General features: G+C 38.3%; 1 protein-coding gene across 3 annotated transcripts; it reads left to right on the top strand.

Moving 5' to 3' along the window:
• Window positions 1-81: 81 nt before the first annotated feature.
• LOC135935093 (tyrosine-protein kinase CSK-like) lies at window positions 82-18,635 on the top strand. 3 transcript variants are annotated; one of them, XM_065477163.1, is made up of 10 exons: window positions 82-232; window positions 12,054-12,162; window positions 12,647-12,810; window positions 13,972-14,191; window positions 14,248-14,382; window positions 14,840-15,138; window positions 15,569-15,764; window positions 15,816-15,902; window positions 15,956-16,048; window positions 16,538-18,635. In XM_065477163.1, exons 2-10 carry the CDS (start codon window positions 12,127-12,129, stop codon window positions 16,619-16,621), a joined length of 1,314 nt encoding a protein of 437 aa, XP_065333235.1. In that variant the 5' UTR covers window positions 82-232; window positions 12,054-12,126; the 3' UTR covers window positions 16,622-18,635. The 3 variants fall into 3 exon arrangements, with proteins under 3 accessions (XP_065333235.1, XP_065333236.1, XP_065333234.1); XM_065477164.1 differs by lacking the exon at window positions 82-232 and adding an exon at window positions 4,649-4,931; XM_065477162.1 differs by lacking the exons at window positions 82-232; window positions 12,054-12,162 and adding an exon at window positions 12,477-12,589.
• The last annotated feature ends 586 nt before the right edge of the window (window positions 18,636-19,221 follow it).

Below are 19,221 nucleotides of genomic sequence, written 5' to 3'. Positions count from 1 at the left end.
GAACCAGAAGATCCGCAGTGGCATCCTCACAGGACCACCAAGAGATGGGGCGTGCAACACAGCTGCGCTGAATGAATGCAAATAGAAAATAAAATCGTTCCAGTATGGCGGCCAAGTTTTGATACGATTGTGACGTTAGTATGTTCGTATGTTTTGATCGCTGCAGATTGGTGTCTTCAGCTGCGGATTACGGCAACTGGTGCTTCGCTTTTCCATGACGGCCAAGTCAAATGTGAGTATCCGCCACTTGCATTTTTTCCTTGCACCTTTCGGGTCCGTCCGTCCCGAATTTCTGGGCTCGACCGATTTGCCATTCTTCATGAATCGAGATTTTTCTCTTCTCCGCCTTCATAGCAAAATACATGCGGGTAACGGGTCGGGAAATGCATCTCCTCTGACTGACAGTCGGCGGCCGAACGGGCCCTCTACGCGATTCCTTGTTTTCCGACTCAAAGTTCTCGGTTATCAGGTTTAAGGCCTGAATACATTAAAATAACCCGTTCCCCAATCGCGGCAGAAAGGTGTTGCCCGCGGAGGAGAGCGAGCAAGCATCCCGCGAGTGACCTGCCGAGGTCATTTTTGCCCTGAGCCAGTGGTGAATGACACTCGGAACGCCCACCACTGCACGTTCCAAGCACGTATAATCATGTGTGCATAAAAATAAGGCTTTATTTATCTACCTTCATGTGATTTTCGTACGACCGCCAAAAGCCCTTTATTTACATCCAACTAAGACCTACTTTTTAGTGGTATGCTAAAAATAATGCTTTTCTAGTTTTAAATTTTCTTATTTATCAACTCTAGAGATTGTCGGTTATGTGCATCTCCTTTTTATTTATTAATTTTGGCTCTTTCTCGAGAGATTGTTAGACTTGAACTGTATAGTTAATACAACATATTTTAAATATTTAGATGTTTTTATAAAATTTGTTTTAATATGCATAAGGACAAGGAGAGCCTCAAAATAGAAATTTAATTTTTCAATTAAAAGGGGAAAACGAAATCTCTATACGTCTATTTCGCTGTTCATTTAATTCCGGACAAAAGAGTGACAAATTTAAATTGACGCATTAAATCATTTCATTCTCCATTAAATTTGTCACGTCAGCAGACGTGATTCCCAATTTCTCGCTCTCTATTATGTCATCGTGCAAAACAAGGAGGCTTGAAATTGATTTTCGCGCTTCTTCTCAAGTGCATGAATTCATGCTGCTCACTTTCTTCTGTCGGAATTGTGTCAGTCAGCTAATTTTGAGCTCCGTCAATCCCTTATTCGTCTGCGGTACGATCGATGGGTCGCACGTCGGACTTAATTGTAGCGCCAAGTTTGATCATTGCTCACACCATTTATACTTAGGGTTATTTGCTTATTTTTTAACTTAATGTCAAAGGTCAAGATTTGACACTGACATTTTGGTTTGTGCTCTACAATTTTGACCGACATTGCAACTTCTTAGAAACGATTTATGACTAATTAAATGCTGTGGCCGTTGAGTGGGCTGGGTCCCTGTGCGGCCTGGTCCGTTCGCGGTGTTATTGGGACCCAGGTTTCAGCATTCGTGCTAGTACATTGCGCGCCCTTTCCGGTCCTCGGACAGGGATAAAAAGCAAAAAAGAAATAATGCTTCAATTTTTTCTAATTTTGACTAAAAAGACTTTGAGAGGAAAGCAAAACCAGTAATTAGACCCGAGAGAAAAATTTAGATAAAAATATCATAGCTTAGAAACAATTAAAATTACGAAAATAACTTTACAATAATAATTTTCCTTTGACAATAATGAACGTTGTAGATTGTTCCCGTTTTAATTGCCAATCGGTGCTCACTCCCTTCAAGCAAGTACGAGACGGGCGCAGTCTGTAGGGCGAATGGAGCGCGAGTCCCAGAAAAGCTGCAGGTAAAGGTCATTTGAAATACGCCGCCGCTGGTCCAGCATCTCTGTCGTCGTCATGGTTACTACTACAACTATACTATGCACGTTTGGTGCGTGTACGTGCGCCGCCGGTCACATTGCTAGTGCGGGCTCCCGGTTGTTTCCACTTTAGGTCGGCGAGCAGCAGCAGTGTATCAACCCCATTCAGCTCTGCTCTGCTGCACATTCATTGAATATCGGACCGTCGCTTTTAGCTTTTTGCATTGCTATGCACTTTTCGAAGCAGAAGTGGAACAGGCGCTCTAAAATAAAGACTTGACATTATCAGAAAAATTAACATTGCACTCGCAATGTGACTGCTTGACCGGGGCTTTTTAATCTTATATTTTCCTCTGTGGCAGCTTGCAGTGTTGATTGCGGTTTTTTCTCATATGAACATGAATTCGAAATTTCCTGTGTGCGTAGAAAAAATTGATAAAAATATCAGGTCTCAAAGATAATTTTGCTGCCCAATGACGGTGGCATGCAAAAATTGCGCGCTCTCACATCCGCAACAAATTATTATCACTAATTGGGAAAAGTTTAGACGGGTATTTTCAGTACTTTCGCTAATTTTATTAATATTTTGCTCCCAATTAATATTAAATTAAAATCGGTGTTAATAACCGTCAATGCAATTTTATAATGAAAATATTAATAATTTTTCGTGCTAATTATTAATGTCAGTTCATGTTGGATCATTTTAAATTGTAGCCAAATAAGTGCAGTTTCCTTTCAAATGTTGTTCAGCAATACTGAATTCATACCGATTTCCTTCAAGCAGATTAAGGAAAAAGTGAAACAATATTCGTCTTATATGGCAATCCCTACTGGAAAGAATGACAAATTTCTCATTATACCATTGTAACGAGTATTTGGATACTCGTTTGTTTTTTTTTATTCTCAAAGTCTCAAAACAATTCTTAAAATTGCTTCGCTTTGACGAAGCGTGATTTTATAAAAACTGAATAGCGGGTAGACTTCAAAATATCATCTAGTGATTATCATGATTTAAAGCTTAATTCGACCTAATGAAATTGAATTCTTTATCACGCTGTGTTTACAGTCCTAAAATTCAATTTGCGGTAGTTTTAAAATTTCGCATTGCGCGTCATCAGTCAGATTCACTAATTTATTTACGAGCACTGGGACGACATGACGTCTGTCGTTTTGTAAATTATTCACTATAGGTCTCCTCTTTTTCATTGATTGTGATGGCGCAGCGCATTTTGGTCGCCTGCCAAAACAACGCTGCTCACCGCGATTTCATCTCTGTCGCGATTATGTAAAATATGTAAAACGTGTATATTCCGGCCTTGTTTGTCGCTTTTCCTGGAATTTTCGCATCGACAGCGGTTTCACACAACTTTGAATTGAAATTGAGCGAGAGCCAGTGTTGTAAATTTAAATAAGCCATGTCGCGGCTTGTGTGCTGAGATACGCGTAATTCATGATTATTAGTTTTGCCAATTTTATTTTATCTATTCTATGCATCGGTTTACTCTCCCAAATTGTGAAATTGCGTAGTCCGAGATTTTAGCGTTGTACGATTTGAAAATACCTTTTTTTCAATCTCTTAAGCTCGTTTATGCCTCATTTTTTCATGAAGCCAGCAGACGCGTTTATTCAAACCCTATGCAATATGTAAATGCCAGTACGGCAGTAAAACTGGCTCTGCTGAATTTATTTGGATGTATTACAGTCAAGGAACTGTCGGATTACGCGCAAGACTTAATCCGGCTCTTTCCACTTCAATTTGAGGGGGGTTATAACGTTCAAAGTTGATTTGCTTTGAGTTGTTCGATAGAATGCTGATTAAAAGCAAACTGATTCGAAAGAGCCAGTTAGACGTCGCTGAGGTGAATTATCAACGCGACTTTTTATATAATCACCATTGTGCACGCTTTTAATTGACCTCAAGAATTTATTGTGATGGAAATCGAATTTTATTGCTATCGTGCTCTGAATTGAAGAATGAAATTGCTTCAAGGTCAGTTCAGAAGAATCATTAAACGTGCTAATGAGGTAAATATTTAATGGACGAAGAATATAAATTTTAGGTCATTGCATTTTCAACTCTTCTGGTGACACTGATCACCAGAATGAATGGCTCCAAATGTGTTAATAACTTAACATTAACGTTGTGAATTGGATCAATTTGCACTTGAGTTTTTCTATTGATATTTTAGAATTAATTGGTGAATTATATGGGTGATAATGTCATTTATTTTTCAGCTAGAACATTATCAATATCACAACCCAAAATTTATTCTGAAATCGTTACCCACGGATTAGTGTGAATTTTTACAATCAGCATTTAGCCATTTTTATTTGTGCCTGATGAGGAACGTGATTTAAAAAAGTATTATAATACGTGCCATGTAACAAGACAAATTGGTCTGTCGCTTTTTCTCAAAGAGCGTTTAATATTTAAATACATTTTATTTTAAATTTTAACCTCGGAAACAGAGTTAAGGAAATTAATACCTAATAAAAAAACTCAAAAAAATATTTATTAAGTGACGATATTTCACCATTAAAGACGTTTTCCGAAAATTTTAAAACCGCGACAGAAAGTTTCCATGCCACCATCAAAGTCGCGTGAATCCCCACAAAGGAGCAACTCGGTGAAAATGTGCTTTGGCGGTCGCGTAGTGCAAGTGTTGGCGCTGGGACGCGTGGCCCACTTCGCGGTATGGAAATGTAGCGGGGCTTTTTCGAGGTCTGCACCATCATCTTCCGTCAGTTTTGTCAGCGACCGGGCCGCGGATGGAGGTCACTCAGCTCTTCACCGAGCTAAGCTAGAGATTCATATCAACGCCGCCGATTTCGGTTTTTGTTTTTGCCTTTAAAATCCGAAAGTCAAGGCTTTCGGCTCATTGTGTCGTCGCGGAAGGAATGAAAGAAAGTTCAGTGCGTGAGTTTTGATGGCGATAGCTCGATTTGGAGGGAACATTCTCAGCTGATTGCCATCTATTTTCATAGAGGACACCATGGCAGAGCTTTCACTACACCTAATGGTAATTTTTCTAACCCAGCCTTGCAACTTAATTTTCGTTTAAACTTTAGGCAATAAATCAGTGTATTGTCAAATGGTCTTTAATAACAGTCAGGATGTTATGAACATCCATCATAATTTTAGCACGATTTCTATGCATACAAATTTTCTAATATCTTCCCACGCACGTCAATTGAATTAGAAAAATAGGAGGCTTAAAAGCCGTGGTTGAAATTCTTAGCATTTATTTACAATTATCTATTATATATTTCCCTCACAAATCAGCACAGATTTTTCTTAGATTAGAACTAACGCTAATTGTTTTTACTTTGACAAAAAATAATGGCCGGTACTGCACTTTAAAAAATCCAAAAACAAATTAAATCAATGCAGTTAGGATATTCTGATAAAATTTTGTTACTCAAAGCTGTTTATTTTTAAATCTGTTTGAACCTAAAAACTTTTATACAAGTGAAATCTTTCCTCCTATTTATCTCGTTTTGTATGCACGGTGATTATGCAATTAATGGATAACTCAAGACACAATCACTACCTCGTAATTTTAATATTTTTTATTTGTGACTATAATTTGTCACTTGGATATTTACAGTCTTACTTTTCATTACTAAATTATTTTACATTCCATATCTTTTCATCCAATTCAAAATAGTGTTCTTCACTTTCTTAGACCTAGTTTACTTTGGTGGTAAAAATTAATTTTATGACAAGCAAGACGAAACTTTTTTGCTCTCAAAGTGTTACGAGCATTAAGCCATAAACTCGGCGGCTCGTTTCCCATTCACTGGGTGGCATTTAATAGGCAATTATCATAACAGTAGCATCCCATTTTTTGCTGGCGTGTTCTAATAACAACAAATTAAGCGTCGCCATATTAGGTTACGCCTTAATTGTTGCTGTCTGTCCGTCTCTCATCCCGAAATCAGCTCCAAAGATGCCAAATGTATTTCCTGGTTTCACTTTCACTGTGGCGCGCTCGCGATTGCCCTCGGGCTCATCGACTTTTGCGGCCGACCTGTTTGTTCTCTATTAACCATTTTTCTTCTTCAAACAAGTGAGCGACACAGGTGATTGTATAAAAAACTCACGGCACAGAGTCAGTTGGAAAAGTATATCGTTCAAACAAACAGCTTGCGAAATCATTTTGATCTAGTTAAATTTTTGTGAGCATAGAAGGTTGCTCATATTGATATCTGCAAGCAAAATTGCTTACCAGATACCTTTTCATCGATAAAACTTAATTTTTTTCTTTAGAAATACGTAATGTGGTCTTTTTAGTTAATTAATATTTAATGTCATTGTTTAAAACTAACTTTTAAACACTTTTCAAATTTTTCTTCAATATTGTCTCCTAAACAAGTCAGAGATAAAAATTGTGCAAGGTTGTCCTGCAGAACAATATTAAAAATTTATTCCTAGCTGAAGCATGCTTTACGGTTGAATAATAATAATAATAACCATTTCAAAGTCACTCTCTTACGAGAAGCCCCATTTTCAAACTTAATTAGCTTTTGCTCACGGTTAAAACGCTAAAGTTCTTGGTGTCAAATTCCTACGCTCTTGATCTACTTGCAATTCCATTTCAAACACAATTAAAGCAACGCGTGCTCACGAATGTGCCACCGAAGAGGAGAGACTTGGAACGTGTCGCTGCGCGTGTGTGATTCTTTTTTTATTCCCCGCTGCTTCCGCTCTGTCACCGCTATAATAATTGCCATCTTTTTTCCTCGGAGCAGAAAGAGAATACACACACTCTTTGGACCGAAAAGCGACTGTGAATTGAATTATTATCTCTGTGGGAGCAGCCGCCGATCCGTGCAGCCTGCTTTGTCTTGCCCGCACCGTGCAGGAAGCCAATTTGCATAGAATGCACTGAAAAGGCACAGTGAACAAGTGAATCGACCAAACTGTTTGATGCACAATGACTTCATTCCTGCCGCTGCGTTCAAATTTATGCACGCGTTGCAGCAACAGCTGTCCGTCTGCTGATGAAATCTATGCAGTCTAAATGTTTATCGGAATGAGAAAGAACGAGCGTGGTTGAGAATTGCAGTATTTTTAGAGTTTAGGCTGGATTTACACGGGTCAAATGACATTCGGATATTAATCTTGCGCAATTTATTGTTAAGCCCTTTATCACCCCAGATTCGAAAAAGGTATTTCATTTTTAAGGGGGGGGGGGCATTCCTTATACCGCGTGGTTGTTCAAATATTTTAAATTCTTACTAACATACTTCAATTTATTACGAAATTTCCTTGATTTATATCTGATGGTAATTTTTTCACAAATATGTTATATATTGACGAGGGAAGCAAATTGCAGTCTAGATTATGCTCTAACGGGGACTTTGATGACTCTCTCGTTAAATATAAGTTTTGTACACTTCTGATGCCATCTGAAGTAAAAGCTTCATTATCGCCATTACGCGTTTAAAAACATCTCAAAAGCTGAGTCAGCGCAACGAGCAGTGCTTGTTTGCCTCACCAGTGCAGTGTCAACTCTGATTTCGTTCATTGACACTCAATTTACGTAGCGTGCAATTTAGATTCCCCAGACGAATTCGTTTTTCGTTCCTCCGTGTGTAAACAATTATTGTTTTAGGTTGCCTACAACTCGGGGCCATTTCCATTGTCATGCAACTTTGCTGGACACTCATTCTTCAACGAGAAAGAGGAAAGCACCAGATGAATATTCAATTCGTTTGTGAATCGATTTGCGTGCAATAGGTAGAGAGAGGATTGAAAAGTGTGAACTCCGTCACGCATAGTTAGGGATTTTCTATACGTAGTGTTGCCTGGGAGAAATAATTAAACGGTTATGAAAGAATCAATTTTCATTTTTTGACTTGTGTGACCTGCACGGTCATTCAAAATTTTTGTTAGTATTACTGGAAGAAAGAGTCGCATACCTATTTGCTGCTATTCTAAAATTCAGTACAAAGTGACACTTATTTATGTAGAACAGCAAACTGCTAATGCCAAACCTCTTTTTTGCGGTTAGCTGATAAAATTTCTTAATGGCTTTAATGGGGGTCAACGTAATGGAACTGAATCATGCGTTTTCATGGTGTTGGGAAGTTTTCGGAATTATTTTTTCCGATAATTTGTAGGTACTAAAAAAAATATTCAATTTGTAAGTGAAAGTGGCATAAACATACACAAATGGTAATTTATGTTTAAAATTTTCCATTCCAATACTGTATGATAAAATGTATTATTAAATATCGACTTTGAAAATTCAAAATTGAAATCAAATTTTTGATAAAATTTCCTGATCTGCGTGCGTCATGATCGGATTGAGAAACACGTCAATACATTTCCGCTGTGTGGTTGAGGTCCTATTAATTTATGCGAATGTCGTAGTTCTTTATCATTCTGCTGTGGTTGAAAAAGTCTGCTTGGTTCTTATCAACCACCTTTTTATCTGCAGTGACTTGGATAAAAAGTCATGCACTCGACAATAATTCGCGTTTGCTAATGAAAAGAGGCTGTCGAGTTGTACCACAGCCAGACGGACGATCGCGGCCCTCTCAGCCCCCTTTTCGCTTTTTCATCCCGTCTGCGTGCTCAAGCCGTCGGAAGCAGACAAAGCTGCTTTTGCGGCGCCACCACGCTCTCATATAAAACCAAAATTGGCGTTGAAAGACCAGGCCAGTGTTCCCAAGAAATGATATAAAAATGAGTCACGCTGCGCTCGTCAGGCCATATATTCGGTTTCAAGAATCCACACGGCTAAATAAATCTGTGGCAGAAGCACGCTTTCGTCACATTGGCACAAGATGCTGATGATGACGTGACTGACACAACGAAGCGTCCCTTGTGCTCTCGCGTCTGAAAATCTGCTGCCGCGTGCATCTCTGGAGCCAAGGTCGCCGTTAACGCGGATGCACTCGTTGAGAATCATTTTTCTGCCTGCTCTCGGCTTATGTAATCAGCATTAAAAGTAATTCGCGATAGCTTATTAAGCTCTGAGAACTCGGTCACAAGAGCAATACTAATCACTTAGTTGTGAAATGCTTTTACTCCCAGATGATTCATACAGCTGTTTTGATGTTCGAAAAATATTAGTCAAGCCCATTTGGAAAGCATTGAATCTTAAAAGGCAAAATTGAGAGTAATTGATAAGTGTTAAGGGCATTGGAACTAGTAGAAAATCAATTGTTTAACCGATTTGAGGATATGTGATGTTTGAAGCAGCTCTTCTTGCAATCTGATTGCGATTTCACGTTAACTACATAATTTTCAACAATGCTCAAATATCATACACCGTTTATTCAGTCTTCCGTAAATCGAGTGTGCTAATCTTTTCATTGCCAAGCTAAGTCGTTCCTGTGTGAGATAGTTTCATCTCTAACATAAACTCTCCAACTCTTTCCATTCATCTTTTGCTCAGTATTTTTTCAAGCGGAAACTCTTTCATAAACTAAAAAAGACAGCCATATGGCGTACAAATTGGTCGAGAAGCGCTTCACTTCATTGACACAGCGCAGATTTGTCGGTTTGCGAGCTGACTAATTCGTCCTTAGTCCTGCAAGTTGATCCCAGCAGTGAGTTTGGTGCGCTGCCGGCCATCTGCGCAAACAAACTGCACAGAATTTGCATATGGCGGATGGCGAATAATCGCTGCAATTTCCTGCCGCCGCCTTTGGGCCTCTCTGCTAATTAGTCGGCGTTTTCTGCGCACTGACCTTGCAGCCGAACGGCACCAGCACGCCCACCTGCACCTACTCATTGACCAGATGGGAGGCACTGCCAAATCGATGCTCATTTTCACATTTTAAACCTGCGTAACCCAAAAATTGCCGTTTTTTCTTTCTTCCTGACGCTGTATATTTCTGTTTCTTTCCATCGGCCAGAATATTTCACGTTAGAGGAAAATAATAGCGTGGGTCTCAAAAATTATATGCATTATTTTTAAATCATTAATTAATTTTTTTAAAGGACTTTTAAAAAATTTCTCTCATATAGCCGTATATCCGTCAATGCAGCGCAGCCATATCAAATTTATGACCATTGTCCTTCTCAAGGGTGAGAATAAGGCGAAGAATTATTACGGTCATTATAATTTAACTGACAAGGGACTCGCATTGAAGACAGACATCGACACGTACCCAACATGCTGCTTGCCAATAATACAAAAGTCAATTGCGACTATAATTCTTCTCCTTCGCGGCTTCTCGAATTACATAATGGCGCGGTATTCTCTCGGTGCTCATGTCACAAGTCCTGTGTAACGCTGTGGGTGAGGCAAAGACGAGGAAAAAACGGAAATGTAACGCTAACCCAAGGTCTGCGACTTGCTCAAAGCCGCGATGTTCCCGCTTATGTTTTTGCAACGTGAGTGGTGTTGGCCAAAATTAATCAATTTATTAATTTTGCTATATTTATAAAAAGCTATATTTATATATAGCAGCTATATTTATATATAGCTTTCCTGAAAAAAGGTCGAAATCTTTTGAAATTTTTGAAGCAGTACAATGAACCTTACTTGCTGATCACGTCCGCCGGCTTTTTTATTGCTTGTAACCGCTTTTGCGGTGAGTTAATATAAATGGCTCGTTAAAATTTTTTACATTTTCCACGTGCTTGCTGATGGCTGTTTTCATATGGATGGTTATCACTCACTAGTTGCGTCAGCCTTTATTGATTCTCTGGCGGCTTCTTCTCTTAGTAAATAAAATTTTTTAATATTATTTGTAAACCAAACATTCTGTTACGGTTATTTGTGATTTTTAAAAAGATTTATTTTACAATCGGTTCACCTCGTTTGAGTTGGGCGACCCCCTGATAGCGAATAACTCGCGTAAACTCCGTGCCCCAATAACATCGCGAACGAATAACTTGGGCGCACGGATCTTATTGGAGGAAGCCCAGTCTAGAAAAGGACCAGTTCTGCTAGTGTTTCTGCCCCCGCACCGTGGTCTTTTAATGAAATTAATTCACGCGAGTAGTGCATCGGAAAGCTTTCGCAATCCTCCAAAACCCGAATCGACATTGCAATGCAATAGAATCAAACGCGTAGGTGAAAATCAGCCCGCAATCGACCCCCAAACATCGCTGGGATTCTCACATTGCAACGTGCACGTAAATCATGCGCTCAACAATGCGAGCCAAGAACTTAGTTTTCAGTTAGCATAAGAAAAATCGCAATTTGTTTCATGTAATTAGGCAGAATGATTTTCCGATGCTACCAGTTTGATTGAAATAAAATGCTTTTATACGTCCGAGTTTTTGTGCCCTTTGTTGGACTTGAAATTGAGACACAAATTCCTGCTGTTATGACACTCCGTTGTCTGTCTGCCTGACTCATCGGCTGTTGACAAACACCGCATTATTCCCATCAGACTGGTAAATCCATTCAGGGAGCCGCAAATATTCCAATAAGGGGCGTTACCGGACCTATTTCCATTGCGTGTGAGTTGCAAATGCTCTTTTCAATCCAGTTCCGGCGTCGAATTTAATCAAAATCAGTCAGTCAATTCTCGCGTGCTTTATTAGCCGTAGGGCGCGGTTGCATAACCTGCTCGGCTTACCATTTTAAAAAAGGAGAGACGCGCCTAGCTCGTGTTGGGCCAACGCGGCTTTCTTAATTTTTCGCTGAGTGGGAAGCGAAAGGTTCAAAGCCCTGCCAGCTTCGTCGAATAGTATTTTACGAGCCCTACTTGCGACGACTAAATCGATTTTGCGTTCAAGGAACGCTGGAAGCGATTTGTCAGGAAATTACCTGCTCGCTCCGGACATGATAAATATTGATTCCGAATCATTTAGCTGACTAATATCCCGTCTCCCCTGCACTCTGCCAGGAATGTTAAAGGACAAATCACAACTATACATATTACGTCGCATAGACCTTAAAACAAACCATTTTTATCTTTTAAAATTTATCGTCATTTACCTTATTTCATAATTCGGCACATAAAATAAAAATTTTGAATTTGTTGAATTTTTCTGCGATGGTAAAAACAAAAAATAATCTTTTTTATCTTTAACATTGCTGCATGTTCACTCAGAACCCTCAGAACTGAAGAAAGGTAGGGGAATCGGTCAATTTTTTTATGAAATAGCATATTATATCAAATAAAAACACGTATTTTCGTATTTTCATATCTACTTACTCTTGTTTTAGGTGTTGAATGTAAACGTAGATTACGGAGTTTGAGATGTGAACCATTATAGAAGTCATCTTCACTCAAGCAGTAATGAGCCAAAACTTACACAACACAACTTTGACGCAGGTATGTTGAGTTTTAATCAAAATTATTGTAATCCTTTGCCACTCAAACAAATATTTTAAATTTCCCACTCTTTTTATCTCAAGCCTTAAGTTAAACTTTGATTATTGTTATGAGTCAGCAAAGCAACATTGCCCCATACCAAACTTCAGTACCACAAAATCCATTTTACGTTTAAAAAATCTGAAAAGTTTTACATTGTGCAATTTATTCCCCTTAGATTACAAGTGCGTTTGATCAACCGCAAGATTTTTTTTTAACTTTGTGTGCGTCATGTAAAATACGTATTTTGTGGTATTTCTGATTAAAAGTTCCTTATTCCGCCACCAATCATTAAGTTCACTTCAAGTTAAGCATGTCGTTTGTGAACATGGATGAAGCCGATGTTATGGAGAGAATCGACGTTTTCAATAAGTGGGCTGAGATAAAAGTGGGTAACTAGTATTTCGCGGCACAATTGGCAATCTGGAATGCTCTCTGTTTGCAGAGATTGCCCTTAATTGCGACTCCGCTGCTCCATGACGGGGGCTGGTACCCGCCCCACAGCAAGCAGCCAGCAGCAGCACTCCCTCCTGCCCCCTGCAAAATGGACAACAAGTTTGTGCAGGCTGCCGCTCCCAGGAGGCAAGAAGTCAAGCTACACGCCATGCCGTGAGTTCCCTTTGTGTTTATTTTCATCTCGGCGCCAAATTGAGCAATCCGCTTTTAACACTCGCGCACGCTGCCAAACGCACCGCTTAGGCCTTTGGCAATTTTAATTTGAGGCTGCACTCGCGGAATCTGTGTTTACCAGCCCGTTGGCTAGCATTGTTAAGGCATTCTCAGGAGTTTCAAAGCAATGGGAGGTATTTGAGCAATTCGGAGATCTAATACTGGCTACCCAATGTCAGAGATGGCAAAAAGTGGTTAGTTTAGTGACTCGAAATGCTCAAATTGCTCAACGGGCTGGGAGGCGCACCGGCGCCGACTCGCCACTTGCTGGTTTGCGCACCTTTCCAGCGGCTTTATGGACTTTATGTCTGGCGTTTCAATTAAAAGACTTCGGTACGGGGAGGCGAAAAGATGGCCACTTTGGGCCCAAGCTCCTTTGCGGCCACTCGGGCCACTCAGGCACCATGTTATCCGCTCGGCGGTGTTATTGGGGCCTGGGACCCAGTGAGCTCATAGCCCACGGGAAGTGCTGTGCAGAGGTTCTAAAAAAATAATAATATCAAGCTCAATCGTAGCTTATAATATATTTTATTTTAATGCTAATCACCACTTATGGTTGTTATTGGTCGCACTTCCTAGGAATGCGTTCAAATCACCAAATCTTTTTAGCAATATTATGATATATATCAAGTGAAAAATAAATTATCCAGTAAATTTATTTCAATATACATTACATAAAACAACGATGTTAAAAGAAATGGATAAAATTCCATAGCTAGAATTGGACAATTTATGCATTTTGCTTGTAGGCTAAGGAAGTGAAAATTTTATAAGTTTAGCAAAATGCACTTATTTTTAATTCATTAATCTGTACTTATCTAAATCATTTTATTTTTAAAAGGACCAGATTTGTTTCCGTTTTGTCTTGATTTTTATGTCAGCTTGGGCAGCCTTGTAATATAATATTCATAAGTTTTTATTAAAAATGATGTAGAATTTGGTTTTCCTTGTTTTGTTCAGACTAAATTTAGATATCCTTATCTCCAACAAAACCAAGTAATGCTTTTTACTCTTGAATCGTTGAAGTTGACAATGTAGTTCAATTTTAAGTTCAAATATTTCCACACTAACAGTTTAATATTGTGAACGCTTCTTCCTTAGGTGGTTCCATGGAAAAATATCTCGGGAACAGGCGGAAGTGCTGTTGATGCCTCGGGAGGACGGTCTTTTCCTTGTGCGAGAGTCAACCAACTACCCAGGCGACTACACACTTTGCGTCTGCTTCCAGGGCAAAGTGGAGCACTACAGGGTCAAGTACAAAGACAAGCAACTCACCATCGACGACGAAGAGTTCTTTGAAACCCTAGGGCTGTTAGTAGAGGTAGACGCGCACGTGAAGTAAATCCATTTGATGTTTGCACAAGATAATTTTTTCAGCACTATGAACAAGATGCAGACGGACTTTGCACTCAGCTGATAAAAAGTCTACCTAAAATTGGCAAGCAGGAGTTTTGTGTAGACACGAAGGCGTTTGTTGATGCTGGCTGGGTGATCCAAGACAGCGATTTGGAGGTGAGAGCAATTGAAATAGCTATGATTGTGCTGATTAAACATAGGACCACTTAAAGATTGAATTTTTTGCTCATCTGCCTGCATTAGATCTACATTTTTATCGCTGTTTGTTAGAAACAATTTAAATGCAAACACTCTTAAGATTAGCACTGTCCCAAAATGTTACTTCAATAGTTTCAAGCTAACAGCTACTCTTGAAGAATCAATCATTAATGAAAATGAGGGCTCAACACGACTCATAATAAATTTGTACTGTAATAGTAAGATTTAATCAAGAGAATGTTCCGTTCTCTTCTAATTAATTGCCAAGTGTAAATAATTTCCAATAACACTTCAAAACTGATGATTTTTATTTAAAATCAACAAAATAACTATAAATTTACTAATGAAAATTATAATATAAAGTTAGATTATTTCAATTTTCTTGAGAGAGAAAACTGATTATTTGATATTTCAGATCCGAGAGTTGATAGGCAAAGGCGAGTTCGGAGACGTGATGCTTGGCATTTATCGCGGTGACAAGGTGGCTGTGAAAAGACTTAAAGACGGCAGTGAAGCCGCGCACAAGTTCCTGGCTGAGGCGTCGCTGATGACTTCGCTGCGGCATGAAAACCTTGTGCAAATGCTCGGCCTCGTGGTCAACAACAAGCACATCTGTCTTGTCACGGAGTTCATGAGCAAGGGCAGTTTGGTCGACTATTTGCGCTCCAGAGGTAGACAGCACGTCACCAAGAAGGATCAAATCAACATAGCTTTGTGAGTTGACATCACCATAATGCAGTTGATGTGCTATGTTGGAAACTCCTTTAGTTATGGAGGATAATACAATAATAATTGTTGCCCCTTAAGGAAAATGAACTGCGTTTTTGTTTGGATATGTTTAGCTAGATTTAAATGAGGAAGTAAATGCAGTGTTCCAATGTTCCATAATTTAATTGCTTTGTTAGAGATACTTCAATAAATTAACTAAGAAATGCCTCTTCTGTAAAACTTCTTTTAACGAATAAATTGACAAATCTGAAGTAAAATATTAACATCAATATAGTCGAATTTACCATCATAAATTCTACAACAGATTTTTCAAACAAAGAAAATAAAGGGTGTTTTCCTTACTTGATTTAATATCTAAAATAATGTAAAAACGTGACCTTCCCTTTTTAATCGTAAATTTAATTTTTGTTTTCAGTGACACAAGTTCAGGGATGGAGTTCTTGGAATCTAGAAAAGTGGTGCACAGAGACCTGGCCGCTCGAAACGTGCTGATTTCTGAAGAAGGCATTGCAAAGGTGTCGGATTTTGGTTTGGCACGAGACGAAAATTTGATGGGTGAAGGTGGAAAATTGCCCATCAAGTGGACCGCGCCGGAGGCGTTGAAGCACGCAGTAAGTGTTGGATAAATGTGGCTTGAAAACAGTGACTGAATCTTTTTTTAGAAATTCTCCAACAAATCGGACATGTGGAGTTTTGGAATCTTGCTTTGGGAGATTTACTCATTTGGGAGAGTGCCTTATCCACGAATAGTGAGTTTTTCTTTCTACCAACTCTACATTGCATGTAATGAATGTCTCTTTAGCCTCTTGCTGATGTTGTGAAGCACGTAGAAAAGGGCTACAAAATGGAAGCTCCAGAAGGATGCCCTCCAGAAGTATATCACATTATGAGAGACGTGAGTTCAAATTGATTTTACCCTACTTCTGATTTTGCAAGGAATTTTTTGTTTTTAAGGATAGCCAGTTAATGAAAATGATGTTGAAACAATTTGAGAAATAATCCTAATTTGGAAGAGTAAAATTTCCATTTGCTTTTAAAGTCAGGATGTGATATTTAAATCAATTACAGAATTCAGTTGTTGATCTCCTTGCCAAAATTTTATATTTCACTTCATTACCGTACAAACAAATATAATATTTATTTATCCAACTTGAAAATTAATTGCCAAATGTTTTAACTTTATTAATTATTTTTTAATTCCTAATCAGTCCATATCCTCCTGCTCAAATTGGTAACAACATCAGTTCATAATATCCAGGGCAACTTATATTTAAATGTGGCCATCGCCCCTTAATTATTTTGATTTATTCCATTAGCATGTATTATTCATGCGATGTTTTACATTTTCATTCCTGTTCTTATGGTTCCCTTTTTTCTTTGACAGGCGTGGAATTTAAATGCGGAAATGAGACCCAGTTTCAAGGAAGTGAAGACAAAACTTCTACAACTGCGAACACAGACAGTTTAAAATTGTGAGAGTGACTTAGGAAAAGGAGTTTGGCTCTTCAGTGAATCTTCTCCCATGACAGACATTGTGTACCTAAATTAATAATATTACCTATTTATAACAACAACTCATATAGACCTCCCCCGTGTATTTTCTTATCTAAACATGTAGGAACACACATAAATATTGTTAAGTTTGCCCTCGTCTAACTTATTGTTTCCTTCTTGGAACAGTTATGCCGTCAGTGTTGTATAACGCAATTTGCTGGACAAAACAAGTTTCGGAATTAATAGAAGAATTAGTGAAGTCAAAGAGAAAAGACGATCAAAGTAATAAAAGCTACACACGGTAGTTGCTCATGTGGCCGAGGAAATGGAAGTATCGGCTTTTGGTGTTAGAAACTGCTCCTAAAAGATGTCGTGGATACCTGAATGTAAAATTGATGTATCGTTGCTGTTTTAGTGACCATTCACATTCTGTATTGATTATAATTGGACTCTGTGAACAATCCCCTCAAACTCAATTAATCTGGAAACCTGAATGGCGTTGGAAGGGCGAAAATCAGATATCTCGTTGGTGAGTTTTGTTGTGAAAAGACAGTCACCATAATTTAAAAGTTAGCTCATTGGGAAGCACAGAATTCAGCGCACATCCAGTGATGGAAATCATCTCCAGTTAAGATTTTTTCAATTTATTTTTCAATTCCACCCCTTGAATCTCTGTAATTGGGTCTCCAACACCATTTCACTTGGCTTAGAGGGGATGAATACTACACCAGTGATGTCCAATTAAAAGGTCGACGCTCAAAAGACACTTGGCACAATTGTAACCGGACCTTGTACTTTCTTAGTAGCTCAAATTTGAGTTTGTTGCTTCCATATTAATATTCGTAACTTGGAAACCAAAATGTATTACTCTCAGAGATGCAAGCAAGTCCTCCAATTTAACTCCTTGCCACTGCTGCATGCGTACCTAGAATAATAATCGAGAAGCAAGTAATCTCTCAATCGAGTCTAAATTGACAAATGGTAATCAATCAAATAGTAGTCTTTTGATAATCTTATTTTTTATAATAATCTACTATACTGAATCTAGCAGTGTTTTGAATGGCAAGAAACAAGCAGCAGGAAAACGAGTTGTTAGTTTAACGATATACTTACTTGCTTACTTACTTGGAAAACGTCTGCCGTCCGGATGGATTTTAGTTGAAGGCCCTTTCAAATTGTTTAATTCTTTATTATTATTTTTTGTGTGGCTCACAATCTCGGTTGGTTTTCGCATTTTTTTCTCACCAAATTTGTTTCTTCATCTCGGTGTTGTGGAAGTGAATCACTCTCGCTGAGTTCCTTGTTAATGCTATAATAATATAATATATGAATATGGTCTGAAACGTGACTGAATATTGCAATGTTTGCCGCGACAATTTTCACTTCTCAGCCGATTTGACACTCAGAATATGCAAGTTTGTTCAAAAAGTTCCACTTTCACAACTTATATCAAGGTGTGGCTCACTTACAAAATGACACAAAACTCACTTTGTATATTTCATGACATTTTGGTGATTGTTGAATATTATTAATTGACTATTAACATTTGCATACACAGTTAAAATACATATATTCTATACATTTATGATTATAACGTGTATTTGTATAGATAAGAAGTGGGAGGTAAGCGCAAAAGTGTATAAATTAAAATGAAATCTAAGTCAAAAAATGTTACTCGTCACATTTGTTTGTCAAAATAGACTAGCGATGCAAATGGATTTTTGTTCAAATGTGCAGATAGTATTTGTTGATTTTTGTACATAATCTGCGAAGTTAAATAGCTACGCAGCAATACGATACTTTTTTTTCTTAATCGAACGTTTGCGTGTTCAGCATTATTTGCCTTTTCTACTTGCATTGAGATTTTTTGAGTCTTATGAAAAAATTATAGAACTATTAATTTTCTGCTATCCAATCAACTCAAACTGTATGTAATTACAACACAAATTGAAGAAATGTAAATAAACATAATGGTTTATTAATTTTAATCTGACTTTTATTTGCATTCGCCAAGTAAACATATTATGTAGCAGATGCGGAGCCGAGCTCCTCTTTTTTCTCTTTTGGTTTAGGGTATTGTTAGTTTTGTTAGTGTTTATTGATAAATTATCATTTGGCACTGTTCGTTAGAAATTCGTAATGTATCAGAAGGAGAAATTTGATTTTAAATCAGATTTCGCCTGACTTTCGACCAGTTAGGTCACATTTCTTAAAGAGCCGAGCGTTTAGCAGCGACGGACCCGGATCAAGCGAGTCCAAATGTCCTATTATAATAGGGACGTCCAGTGTCATATTGTTCAACTTAAATTATAAAGAGGATAATTCTAACTTCCAAGAGTTTATTCATCACCCCTTTCCCAAAAGTATATTTGCAAAGCAAATTTCTGGGTGGTCCAGCGCTATTTTAATGCGCATTTCTCCCCATTTGGTAGGGTATACCCTTGGTTATCTGATTTATTATTTGAGGTTTATTTGTACGACAAGAGGTATCGACTGACTTGTAGATTTTGATGACCCATAGAGGATTTTCACAGTAAATGACCATCGTTTTTCTCATTTAACCACATATTCAAG

This window comes from Cloeon dipterum, chromosome 2 (genome assembly GCF_949628265.1).
Source record: "Cloeon dipterum chromosome 2, ieCloDipt1.1, whole genome shotgun sequence".
In the NCBI taxonomy this organism is placed as follows: domain Eukaryota; kingdom Metazoa; phylum Arthropoda; class Insecta; order Ephemeroptera; family Baetidae; genus Cloeon; species Cloeon dipterum.
This window is presented reverse-complemented; position numbering and strand designations above follow the sequence as displayed.